The 13564-nt window shown below is 44.6% G+C and overlaps 1 protein-coding gene across 1 annotated transcript in view; it reads left to right on the top strand.

The window, feature by feature from the left end:
• Window positions 1–390: 390 nt before the first annotated feature.
• LOC106785898 (RNA-binding protein MEX3B) overlaps window positions 391–13564 on the top strand; it is a 35296-nt gene continuing 22122 nt past the window's right edge. Inside the window, exon 1 of the mRNA XM_014746721.1 lies at window positions 391–2022. Coding sequence (XP_014602207.1) covers window positions 1722–2022 — 301 coding nt within the window. The 5' untranslated portion in view covers window positions 391–1721. The remainder of the gene's footprint in view (window positions 2023–13564) is intronic.

The following is a 13564-nucleotide window of genomic DNA, read 5'->3' as shown; positions in this document are numbered from 1 at the left end:
AAAGCTTGGTTTGCATAGTTTGGTCAACTTTAGTCAGTCGAATTGGAAATGATATTTGTTTGTCGCGCGATCGAAGAGGTTGTATCAGGGTGGGTTGCGGGGGTTCATCGCTCCGGAAGAACACAGCCGACGTGGCGTGGCGTGGCGTAGCGTGGCGCGGCGTGGCGTGGCGCGGTGTGGCGTGGCGTGGCCAGACATTGACGAGGTGGTAGTCGATGGTGGTAGTGGTAGTGCCGCCGGGTGGTTCGCCGGGTGGTTCGCCGGGGGTGTGTTGAGGAGGGAAAGTTCGCGAACATTGCTGGGGGAGGTGAGCGTCGGAGCGAGGAAGAAGAAGAAAGAAGGAGAGAAATATAGAAGGCAGCACACAACACGCTGTCGGCGCACGCGACGAAGAGAAACGATGAGTTGCGAAGGTTGCCGAACGAGGCCGGCCGGCGGCTAAGTTGTCCGTGAGGTTGGCGGCGAGGTTGGCGGCGAGGTTGGCAGCGATAGCTCGAAGGAGAAGGGCCGAGGCCACGTGACTACGGCAGCCAATCGGGTGGGAGCTAAGCCGGTGTCCGGCACATGGCGACGCGCCGGCTTCGGCATCCGCAGTCGCAGTACGTCGCAGTCAGTCGCAGTGGTAACACGAGCGAGAGGGTAGTTGCACGCGCCTGCCTTAGAGAGGAAAGACCGCGGACCGAGATCGAGAGAAAGAGAGAGAAGAGAAAAGTATTGCTGGCTAGTCGACGGTAGGAAGGAGATACCAAGTACGCCCGGCTTTGTCCAAGAGAGAGAGAGAAGAGAGGGAGAGAGAAAGAAGAAAGGCGTGCGTATAGTAGACGTGGGAGGGAGAGAGCGAGAGAAAGAAAGAAAGAAAGAAGGAAAGAAAGAACGAACGCGTCTCTCAACTCTGTTTGCCAGTAGTGTGCTCAGTCGCGCGACGACGCTCTCCAACGATTCGGGTAAGTCTCTCTGTGTTGGTCGCTAAGAAAATTAAGAAAGAGTTGGAGGACATATACGATCGTGTCCGATGCGACTAAAGAAAAGAGTTTAAGAGGACGTAAGTAAAAGATTTACGAACGAACGAATTACGAAGGCGCGCTGCGCATCCGAAGACGACGACACCGCCGCCAACCCTGACGAACACGACAAGCGGTAGTTGCAGTCGAGAACTCGAACGAACATTTTTTCCTATCTTTTGGGAGCTGTCGCACTATTAATTATTCGAATATAACCATTCATTCTTATTCGCCTGTGCTGCGTTTAGTGTTTTCATTAGAGAAAAAGCTTCTCTTCGTTGCCAACGAAAAGGAGAGAAAAATAAAGAAAGAGAGAGATAGAGCGCAGTGATAGCGAACGGAAAAGAAGAGTGAAAAAAGGCAAGGCAAGGCAAGGCAAGGAAGGAAAGACGACTACGACTACGTTCGTCATTAACGTTCGTTATTTTTATACGGTGCATCGCTGCTTGCTTTTCCCTTCGCTCCTTCTCTTTCGAAGTACGCGCGCGAAACCGTTTTCAAATATCTCGTGTCGAGTGAACGCGAACGACGAACGTTTTCATTGGACGGACCAAGAGGGCCGTTCCGACATTAAAAATAAGAAGTGTGTGTTGGTGCGCGCATCAAGGTGAAAACAAAGAGAAATAGACGGCGAGGAGTAATCGAATAATCTCGGCTTCGAACGTTGAAAAAAAAAAGAACATTTTCCAAAGTAATATTCGTCAAAGAGATATCATCAAAATGCCGACAAGTCTGTTTAGCGAGATTGATCGTTGCACGAATGGGGTATCTAACTCCATAGAGGAGCAACGCGCTCTTCAGCTCGCGTTCGAGCTCTCGATGCTTGGGCTCGATCAGAGCACGCCCGGATGTCCCGGTACCGGAACTAGCGCGGTCCCTGGTGCCAACACCGACCCGGATCCTCTACAAAATCCACCAAACAGCGTTTTCGAGGAAGCTCGTTCAAAAAAGAGCCAGAACATGACCGAGTGCGTGCCGGTGCCTAGTAGCGAGCACGTGGCTGAGATCGTCGGCCGACAAGGTGAGCGTACTTCATTTCACGCACATTTTTCTTATTTTACTTTTCATTTCATTTCATTCATCCAACTAACGTAAACTCTGCAAATACTCTATTACTTTTTCTTTTTATATTTCTTTTTTATTGTGTACGCATGTTCTATACGTTCCGTATCGACGATAATCGAGAACAGAGTTTTCTCTGTCGAATCATCGAAAGCCTGCCTATGATCCCCAGTCGATTATATTTGCATTTTTTTTCTCTAGTTTCGTCGATGCCTTATTTTTTTCATTCTTTCATTTAAAATTATACTTTGACAAATGTGGAAGTGTTAGTCAATAATATTATATATTACGCTATTTGCAGTTTACATAGCGTGTCGTGAGTAGAGTTTGCGTCGTACGACCGACCCGTCCCTTATCGTTATCTATTCTCTCTCTCTCTCTCTCTCTCTCTCTTTCTCTCTCCCTCTCACCCTCTTTCTCTCTTTTCCTTCGTCCATCGTTTTATTTCGCGGCGTGCTATTACGATAATAAAAGCGTGCGTGAGAAACAATAACTCTTACTATTTTTACGAGCAAATTGCTTTTTCGTCTCGTTTTCTCGATTAATGTGTCGTACGCTTATCGAACGTTATAATTATTTGACTTGGAGAGGAATTCTTATTATAGAAGAAATAAAAGTATAGATTTACAATTGAGAGAAAAGATTGAAAAATAATCCTTGAAAGTAAGAAAAATATGAATGATATTAATAAGGATGATCTCTTAGGTGAGTCTCTTTTCGTATATCATTGCTTCGTTCGAGAAAGAAATAATAAGATGGAGGAGAGTACCAGGGGGAAGGGAAAAGTAGCTGTACGTCGATATACGCGACGCGATGCGCCACGGACGGTTCATTGGCCACGAGGAGTCGTCGTAGTGTGGTACAAACGCGAGAACGCACCGCGGGAAACTCGATACCGAGTAAACGTCGTCGATTAAAGCCAATTTACGTTCGAACGAGCGAAATTCCCCTCTTCCCTTCCCTCTCCCTTCTCTCTCTTTCTCTCTTTTCCGACAGAGAAAGAGAGAGAGAGAGAGCGAGTTCTTTCTAACCTTCCCTCTCTTTAATTTTTTGTCCTAGGTCATGTTCTCTTGTATGCTTTAAGCTCTCGAGGCTCTTTCAAGGAAGCTAAGAAAATTTCAATTTTAAGTAGGGAATTCTGCGAGAAAGTATTATCGTTAAAAAAAAGAAAAAAAAAAGAAAATACAACCAGGAAAAGAAAAAAGCTCTCCTCGCACATGGGGAAAGTGGAAGCGCACGCGTGCGCGCGCGCGCGCGTTCGTCGAGTACAACCTTCACTCGCTTCGCCCTGTCGTAGGTCGCGGCTCGTTTCTCTCGACCTTCGAATAAGACGACGAATCGTCGATCCTTTCGTTTGTTTCTTCTTTCTCTTAGTCGATCGTGCATACATTTCTCTCTCTCTCTCACACGTTTTATCTTTCTCTATATCTTGCTCTATCACTCTTCTTTATTCTTTATCTTTTATCTCTCTTTGACGTCTAGATCGAAACTCTCGAACGATACACATTGCTCGCACGTCTCATAAATAAAGAAGGCTCGTGTTCTGCGTCCGCGACGTCCGACGACGCATCCGAAAGAGAAAGATAGAGAGTCTCGTCAGGCAGTAGCCTTGACGCAGCTCGGTGGCAATGCTTTTGCCGGCAAGTTCCCGACTTTACCTCTCTTCTCTTCTCTCCGATCCGTTTCAGGGTATTTCAGGTTCGCGAGCACCTCTTTCTACCACGATGCTCTCTCTCTCTCTCTCTCTCTCTCTCTCTCTCTCTCTCTCTCTCTCTCTCTTTCTCTTTCTTCTCTTTCTTTATCTTTCGTTCATCGACCGATGGTGTCCTGTCTCTACCCTACGGTCTTTCCCCAAGGCCGCTTCCGAGAAAGGTGCCAGGTGTAGGTGCGCTTTGTTCGGATCGTACATAACCGTTTCTACATGGACACTGTGCGAACTACACACAGTACTTGCGTAGATGTGAACTTTTATGAAACGGTTTAAAACATCTTTATCGGGTCGTTTTTCTCTCTCTCTTTCTTTGTTTTTTCCTCATTTATTACGAAAATATCGACTGCCTACGATCGTCTCTCAGCAACTTTTTATCATATATTTTTTTTCCCTTTCTTTCTCTCTCTCTCTCTCTCTCTCTCTCTCTCTCTCTCTCGCTCTTACTCGTACGATGCGTAGGCGTAAACGAAGCGGAAGTATCGATAGAATCAAGGCAATGGCTCTCCCGCTCGCTGTAAATTTACGATCTTACGATATTTAGCGAAACACGTTGGAGAGTTTCTTCGAGCGTTTTGTTGTTTAAAAAAGAAAAAACGATAAAGACTTGGACGGCCTGTGGGCAAAATGTATCGCAGAAAGAGAGCCAACCTCGACCGGACCGCGATTGAAAGGATCGTTGAAATAAGTATTCTAACCGAGGCAACGTACTTCGAGTTTAAAATTATAGTACCGTCTTTATTTCGACCGTTTCGTGATCGTCGCGCGCAGTTGTGGTGTTCATATTTCGAACATATCGTCGAGAACGACGAGATGTTGTCAACAAGACATTTTCAAACGGAATATTGAAAACGAACTCGTCAGTTTTGTTTTTCTTAGCTGAGCGAACGTTCGATCTCTAGTCGGATAATCGATTAATTCCATTTACACGTAGACATTTTGCTCGTTCCCATCACTTTCTGTAAGACAGAAAAGGAAATTGGAGAAGAGACGAGGGAAACGCGATTTACTCGACTGTTGTTGTCTATTCGCGATTAGAACAGAAACGACGGGTGTCTAGTTCTACAAAGTAGAAAGTCCGAAGTCGATTTGCGCGTGCCGATGATCGATCGTACACGACTACTCTGATAGAAACTGTTTCATGAGCCGCCGTCGCGAACGATTTAAATATCCAATCGCTATCGACGCGATGCGTTTATCGAACTGTTCGCGCCTCTCTATCTTGTTTATTTTCTTTTACAAATATCAAACGGGAAAAAAAGTCAAATTTATCTACTCCGCGTATATATATACCTACTCGTACCTGTCTAGATCAATCCGCAGTATACTATTTATATCTATCATCGAATTAATCGTTCTCTCTGCGAGGAGAACGATATCTAAGGATGTGGAAAAGCACTAGCGAACGATGCGAGGGTTCGCGTCGGACGTAGGAGGAAGCGGCGTACGTTACACGCGGGGAGTGCTAATATCGAGCGTACAATAACATCCTCGTAGATCGTCGTAGTAACCGGTAGGAGGAACGGTGTCAAGCCGATCGCGCTTTAAATTCAGGCCTCGTTGCGATTCACGTACGTGCTTATCGTCCCTTCCGTTCTCCCTTAGCTCTTTGTCCTCTCCCTCTCTTTCTTCCTCACTCTCTATCTGTTGGTACCGCGAGTTGAGAGTCACTGCCATGGTCGTGCGACCGAATCACGCGAGCGAGACACACAGCGAAAGAAGAGGGAGAGCTTTCGACTGTATATACGCGTAGCCGGAGCGAGTGTGGAACGCGAAGATCGTCTCTCTGTCCATCTCTCTTTCTCCCTCTTACGGCGTCTTCCTTTTATTTCGGGACGATTACGCGTCACGAAGATGCACCGTGGCACGACTCTCGAAAGATTCGTTTCGTCCGAGGATCCGGCTGATTCTACTTCTTCGACGATTATACTACAAGATTTGGCCAAATCAATCAATGCTTTTAATATTCTCGACGATCGAATAAATCATCATTTCAATTCCCAAACAAAGTTACCTATTTCGTTAACACGTTTCAAAACATATCCGTACGTTAATGATTTTTCTTCTTAGCTTAGGATGCTTGCTTTTGGCATCCTTTTCTTTTTTTACCAACCAGTTAAAGTACCTACCGAAAAGAACGCTCAACAGAGAGGAGTACGCTTCTCGCGTCGACGCCAGGAGAAGAAACCGGGGTTGCGCATTTACATGCGCAACGACCACCGAAGCCCGTTTTCTCTATCTTATGTTAGCTCTCTCTCTCTCTCTCTCTCTCTCTCTCTCTCTCTCTCTCCTCCTATCTTTCAAACGCGGCGTATTGTGTCTCGTAGATCGGGACGCGAGCTTTTTTCCCATTGAGTCGCGCGCGAGCGCGCGCATTCTGGCCGCCTCGAAACCAGTTTAACATACCTAGTCATGAATCATTCCCATAACTCGAAAGTCCATGGACTCGCGTGGCCGAATAGCGGCTCCAACTTCTATATACGTACAACGATATACGTACAACGCTTATAGGTACTTGCATATCTCTTTTGCTCTCTCTCCTCGTTTTGTACTTTGCTTTTGTATTTCTCTCCGTCTCTGTCTGTCCGTCGTTCTTTCTCTCGGAAGTTCGACCGAGTGCGAGAAGATGGCAATTTTCTCTTGAACGCGACCGCGTCGATCCAATAACGACGTCTAATGAGTTTGATACGCCGTTCCATTATGAGGATGTAGCTATTTGTTAAGCATTTTCGCTCGATCGTTCTCTCTGTCTTGCTCCAACTCGTATCTCGTATAGTGTCTAGTGGAGCGAAAGAGAAAGAGTATGTCGCTCTCTCTCGCTCTCGTAGACCGGAAGCTGTAATGAACGCCTCCGTCGACGGACTCTCGTCGCCTCGCGCGTTCATCGCGTCGTGCTCGACGATGACGTTACTTTGGAAACATCACGGCTGGTTATCCAGGTCGTTAGCTCGTGCACCGCCTGACTCTCTCCGAGGGAATGATTTACTACAGGGAATAATAAATACACGGAAAATGCATCGTAATTGTAACTTTGGCGAATTAAATATACTCTTTATGATCGCGATCTAATTCAAGGTAGAATCAAAATCGATATCGCTTCGAGATAAGGTACTACACGGTTGGTGAAAACCTAATGGACAGCGTAAGAAAAAATAGTCCGAGAAAAGAGCCGAGTTTTCTTAGTGATCGTGTTTCTTAGTTAGTAAGTAAGGTTGACCGTTCTATTTTCAGTACAGAAACTGAGAATGTATGTCGTTCCTGTATAAAGAAAGAGCAAAAGAGAGCGTGTCAACGGACCCACAACGACCTTACGTTGTCGTTAACGCGACTTCGTGAAAAGCAGAAAAGAAAAAAGAGACCTACCTACTTCTCCTCCGGCTCCTCCTCCTCTTCCTCTTCCTTTACGAATCTTTTACGAGTAGCTTATACGAGGTCAAGGCGTCCGGCCTTCGTCGGCCTCCCTATGAGACTATTTTTTGTCTTCCCTTTTACTTCTAACAAACTGTGGAACTTTTCGTTCCACGAATATTGGAATCACCCTCGATTCTCGAATGCTACATTTTCGATCAGATAATTGAGTAGAGAGGCGATAAGTTGTAAATATAATATTTAATTGGAACGTCGAGTTCTCTCGTCATATCTCAATCACCTGGCATTTGTTCGACAGATGGATACTCCTCGATTCTTTGCTTCCCCTCATCGTGTATTTATAGTGATTCCCTCGTCGCGCTATCAGATCCTACCCATTTATATATGAAGTAAATATATAGATACGAATGTATCGAGACTTATCTGGATGAACTCGGCATTGTAGTTTTGAACGGTCGTTTCTTATTGACCAGAAGATCGACCACGAAACGAAGAACTTCCGGTGTGTCGTGGAAACGGGCCACCTTTTGTCGAAGTGTCGAGAGAAGAAAGAGCGACGTTGGAAAACCGTCAGTTCGGACGTCTGGTTTTCTACATACATACGGGCATCTTACAGTTACGAGACGGAGTCTTCGATTTTACGGACAACGATGTCGAAACTTTGCACGCTTTCTTTTGAAGAAAAATAAAAGGAGGACCACCGTGTCTCTCTCGTATCTCTCGTGTATTCTCCGGATCAATTTCGATCGGTACTCGCGAAATAAGCGTCACTCGTTAGACGACGTGGAAGTGACTCATCGATGTAACCATGGCCGTTGTCTGATCGTAAAAGTATCGTAAAAGGGTAGAAGGATTATTCGTTTGCCAAGGTGGTCTATCGACTTTGAAAAGGAACCATTTCGACTACTACTGTATTTTTCGAGAAGGAAACGAAAGCGAGAGAGAGAGAGAGAGAGAGAGAGAGAGAGAGAGAGAGAGGATCGAATAAGAGATTGTGGCAGAGAGGGGGTCGAGAAATTGCTGGCAGCGACGGTAGTAGTGCGGTGGTTGCCGATGCCTTTGTTGGCCTCTGAAGCAGCTGCCTACCCACACCGGGCCTCTCTTTCCGTTCTCATGCTCGAAACTCGATCAACGCTCGACCCTCTGCTCCGAGGAGGAGCGAGAAAAAAGAAAAACGAAGTGGAGTAAGGTAGAAAGAAGATACGTCGTTTGTACGCGTACGTCCAATAGAGAGACGTCGATAATAAAAGCACCGGTTCGGAGAGAGAGCCAGACACCGAATATCTTCTCTCCTTAATTCGAATGAGAAACACTGTCGAAAGCCGAACGAGAGCCCCCCGCCTAGCAGATGTTTACAGGCGCGCGTTGCTCCAAACGAGCGGTTTTTCTTCTTTTTTATTTATTCTGTCTGCCATGTGCACGGGGCTACCCTCGGGGGAGGGAGAGCGGCCAGGAGGAGGACGAGGAGGAGGACGAGGAGGAGGACGAAGAGGTCGCTCGCCTCTCGAACCGCCCTTTCCTTCGAGATCGCGATAAGCCGCCTTTTTCTCGAGGGCTCCACCGGCAAAGCGCTCGAAAAATCCTTTCGACTACGAGACGCGAATCGTGGGATCCTTCCAAGGTATCTCTCCTTTTTCGTCGTACGCTTCCTCTCTCTCTCTCTCTCTTTCTCCTTGCTCTTTCCTCTCTGTTGCATTCTTTTTTGCGTCTGCACTTGACGTCATCGGTGACGTCTGTTCGATGCATTTGAAGAAGGATCGATGGGAAATATTGCATTGGGTGACTATACGATCGGCGGAGCTATCGAGATTTCGAATGAAGATTCATTCGATCTTTTCTTCCTTTCCTTTCCTTTGGGAAATAAGTAATCTTATTGGTGTAAAAAAGAAAGAATAAAGAAAAAAGAAAAAAATGAAGTTAAATCGGTTGCTTCTGCATCTACTTGCAGCATGCCAAGCGCGACGACCTTGAATTGAATTATGCTGCACGCGAATTTTATTACATTTTCATTCAAATGACATCCGTCGATACGGCTGTTAAACTTCTTACGTAGGTCAGGCCAGCGCATGTTATTATTAATACTCTTCTACTGCAATTAAGTTGCAATGAAAATGTTAATGGAAGATTTAAAAAAAAAGGAAACAGAGAGAGAGATCGATCGATCGTCACACATCATCATCATTTCTTTGTGGAAAAAAACAGCGAACGAGAGCGCTTTTTCTGCAATCTTCGAAACCGGTGATCAGCACCCTTCTTACCAGGGTAGAAGTGTAATAATCGTCGACGATTTGTATCCTTTCTTCTTACCGACCGACCTGCTTATTAAGCACGAACGATCTCGCCTTTAATCCCTAAAGTAAATCTGAATCGATGAAAAAGAGAGAAAATCGAGAAAAAACTTATTTAAGACTTTTCGCAATATCTTTTTGATTTCTTCTTTTAACATTAGATGGATAATTAAGAAGAACGCAGGGCACGCAGGGAGAAAGGAGGATCAAAATTTTGTCACGAATCATCGCATCGTCGGTCCACAGCGATGGATAGGATATAAACTGTTCCTTAATCTTTTCACGGGATACGAATTATCGAATCCGCGTGGTTAACCGGGTGGTTCAATAGATTACACGAGACAGGATAAGATAGAATTTCGCCGGATAGGGACGCTCGAGTTGTTCGCGAGGCCCATCGGAAGTGGGAAACGTCTTTGTTTGTTGCATGTTTTCAACGTGTGTCTATACTTTGGCGTGTGTGCCCTCCCTGTGCCTCCCCCACCCCCACTCTCTCTTTCTGTGTGTGTGTGTATGTGTCAAACACGCGAGAGGATATCGAATATCCGAGAGAAAGAGAGAGAGAGAGAGAGAGAGAAAAGGAGGTAAGCAGTCACGCACTGAGAACGAGCTAAGTGGAGTATGCAGGTGTGTGTGTGTAGGTGAACGCATGCAAAGGGGGTCTCCGATCAAGCTTTCCTCTCATCCTCTTCTCTTCTTAACGTTCTCTCGCTCTGTTTCTTTTTTCCACCTTCTCTTCCTTTCCTTTGTCAGAGCTCTGCCCTTTTCTCCTTCCGCCCTTTTCTTTTCTCTATTATTTCTCTCGCTCGGACGCATCTTCACGCGATAATACCACCAGCTCTATCGGAAAGTTAGTCTTCCTGACCGACATAATCATTTTGCAGCTGTTCATAGAAGAAACAATATTGAAAATCAACGTTATTCTATCGAATTTAAACAAAACCGATGATAAGATGATCGCGTTATTCGACGAGTTCCCCTATCCTTATTCGATTTCTTTCGAGTGTACAATAAATCGTAGAAATTCAGACACCCTTCGGCTTGTCCTCGACTTTTACGAACGGATCAATACCGCGTTTTCTTTCGTCCTCGAAATTCATACGCAGATTATACTTCTCGATGTAGAAGGGGACCGTAAATCGCTTGAAATCATTGATTTCCTTCTTTGGAATCTCGAAAACGGGATTATTACATTTATTGAAGTTGACTTTGTAGAGAAAAATGATATATCGCCGTAAGAAAATCGATTACTTCCTGCGAATGACCGGCGCGAACTCGACTGTGATTTTCATCGTACGATACGCAAAATAGGCGTGAATTTTCTTAGCTATGTTGCTTCTTGAGACAGATAGTTGGAATCGAACCGGTTTACTTATACTCTTATGTATATACAATCTTGTTACTTTCTTATTCGACAGTTGCACTGAAAATGTGCCTACTAGAGAAGCTTACTTTCCAAATACCAAATAATAATTCATTGCAATAGATAAAAATCTAAATTATTGAAAATATTTATAATTATAGCTTTCTAAATGAATAGCCTTCGATCGTTTGAAACACGTTAATATTTGGCTTATATTTATTTTATTTCTTTTTTTTTTTCCATGATATAATAAGGGAAAGAAAAGGGTTGTATTTTCTCATCGATAGTATCCGATTATTCGAAGACCGCACGAGCCGAGAGGAAGTGGTCCGCGAGTCCGACCACCTACACGCTCTCTCACGTAACTACGTTCAACGTTGAAGCGTACAAGCGAGCGTTGGATAGGTAGTATGTATGCACCTACTCTTATCCGTGTGCGTGATGTAGTATACATATATGTATATATGTATTAAGATATAAAAAAGGAACACGTTCGTGTGCGGGCTCTTTCTCCCACCGGTAACTCTCTTTCGCTCCATTTGGCCGATCCGCGCCGGCTCCGTGCACGCTCCACTCGTAACAATGCATCCGACGTGGCACTTCCGTCCATACCGGAGACCCGGAGGAAGTTATTCACTTTTTTTCCCCACCCTTTCTTTCTCTTTTTCAAGAAACCACAAAGTTCCTGACTTTTTTTCTTCTTTTTTCTTTTTTTTTTATTTCTTTCCCCTCGAACAAAAACCCCGTTTCATCCTATACTTACAATCATTTTTCTGCACATAGCACAATCATTACTTTATAACGGAATAACAGATAGAAATTGTATCGTAATGAGTTATTTAATTTTTATATAAAAGAAAAAGAAAAAGAAAAAGAAGCAAAATGAATTGTCAATTCGGTGAGAAAAAGTCAAAGGGCTCGGGGAGTTCGATCTTGTTCGACCTTTGTACTCGCAGTAAAGAACGTGGAGTGCACGTAATAGTGCCTTCGTAGTACGTCGAACTGTGACGTAGTCGGCGGTGCGTGTCCTAGGTCAAGATTCAAGACTGCCTGCTATTACTACTGCTTCTACTACCACCATCAACATTACTGCTGCTGCTGTTGCTGTTGCTGTTGCTGCTATTACTACACCACCCTATTACTTTTACTGGTTCTGCGATTCTCTCTCTCTCTCTCTCTCTCTCTTTCTCTCTCTCTCTCTCTCGACTCCTGCCCGTTTCTTTCTAGTCGTCGATGAGGAAAAGAGAATGAGAAAAAAAAGAAGAAAAGAGAGAGAGATAGACATAGACATAGAGATAGAGAGGAGAGAGAGAGAGAGAGAGAGAGAGAGAGAGAGAGAGAGAGAGATAGTCGCTGTCTCGTCCTTTCGCCGGTTTGTATAGTAACGTGTGCTCACGCATACATATAGCTCTCGAGAAGCTACAAAATACTTGCCTAGGTCTTCTCATTTACGTGCGAGCGTGCGCGCGCGCCTTTCGTACTCGTGTCGACGAGCGCAACTATGTTAATCGTGTATTTACGTGCGTATATGTGGGTGGGAGAGAGAAAAGGAATTTCTGTCCTATAACATTCCTTTCTTATTCTTTCATTTTGTTTCGATTCTTTTAAATCTTGATATATATATATATTTTTAAAATAGAAATATTATCGCGGTCTGATGAAAGAATACTACTATTTGTATTCAAGGATAGATATATTTAATTTATTGAAAATAATATTTATTTGAATAAAAAAATGTATATACGTGTATATTAAAAAGCGTATATAAGCGTTAAAGTTTCCAGGACATTAAACGTAGCCAGTTACAGGCATACTAGTCCTCTCGAAGCGTTCTGGCCGACTCTGGTTCGATTCACTCTCGATCTCAAAGAAGGACACCGTGTCACGAACCTCCTTTGCTTCGTACCGGTTTATCGAAATCGTGCTGCGATCAGGGACACGTGCTTTCCATCTTTTTTTCATTTCAACCTCTCAAGAATAACACGGATTATCGTTATCGAAATCACGTCGTTATCCGATATACTCGGTCGGTTTTGAAAGAAAAATGTTGATTTGTTTAATAAGTATGTAAATCAATGTTACGCTTAGTTTACAAAGGAATGGCTTCTTTCGGGTAACTGAAAAATCAAGCATGAACAGTCGTGTATACGAAAGATAAAAAAAAAATAGGGATAAGAAGAAGAAGAAGAAGAAGAAGAAGAAGATGAAGCAGAAAAAGGATAAAAATGTAGAAGTGGAAGAAGGGAACAGCGGGGAGGGAGGGCTTTATCTGATCGATTAATCCTTGTTAAGATCTGGCCGTTGGAAAGAACGTGGAACGCGTGGCACGTTTTTCGGTAGAGCCGGACGAGCCAAAGTGTAGAGAAATACAAGAGCACCTTTTCGGTGCTGTACCACAGCGCCGTGAGAAAAAAGAAATTGTATCTCTCGTGTGCGGGGCACGTGCTCCCGAAGGTTGCGCCTGCTGCCGCGAAGAGAACCGAAGGAGGAGCTGAACGTGGAGCTGAACGAGAGAGGAAGGAGGAAGATTACACAATCGCAAAAGCCGCGGAAAGGGAAAGCGATGACGGCATGCTCCTGGTCTCTCTCTCTTTCTCTTTCTCTCTCTCTTTCCTTCTCTTTACTATGCTACCCTAACCCGCACCGTCTTATTACTGGCTTACTACCTCTTTTAACGAGCTCTCGAGCGAGCTAATTTCAACGCGAAATTTCCTTCGGTGACCCATTTCTTTCGCTTTTTCCCCCGATACGTTTTCTTCCCCCTCCCTACCCT

Source organism: Polistes canadensis, unplaced genomic scaffold (assembly GCF_001313835.1).
Source record: "Polistes canadensis isolate GaletaPanama2010 unplaced genomic scaffold, ASM131383v1 scaffold_58, whole genome shotgun sequence".
In the NCBI taxonomy this organism is placed as follows: domain Eukaryota; kingdom Metazoa; phylum Arthropoda; class Insecta; order Hymenoptera; family Vespidae; genus Polistes; species Polistes canadensis.
Note: the sequence above shows the minus strand (reverse complement) of the source record. Positions and strands in the feature narration are given on the sequence as shown.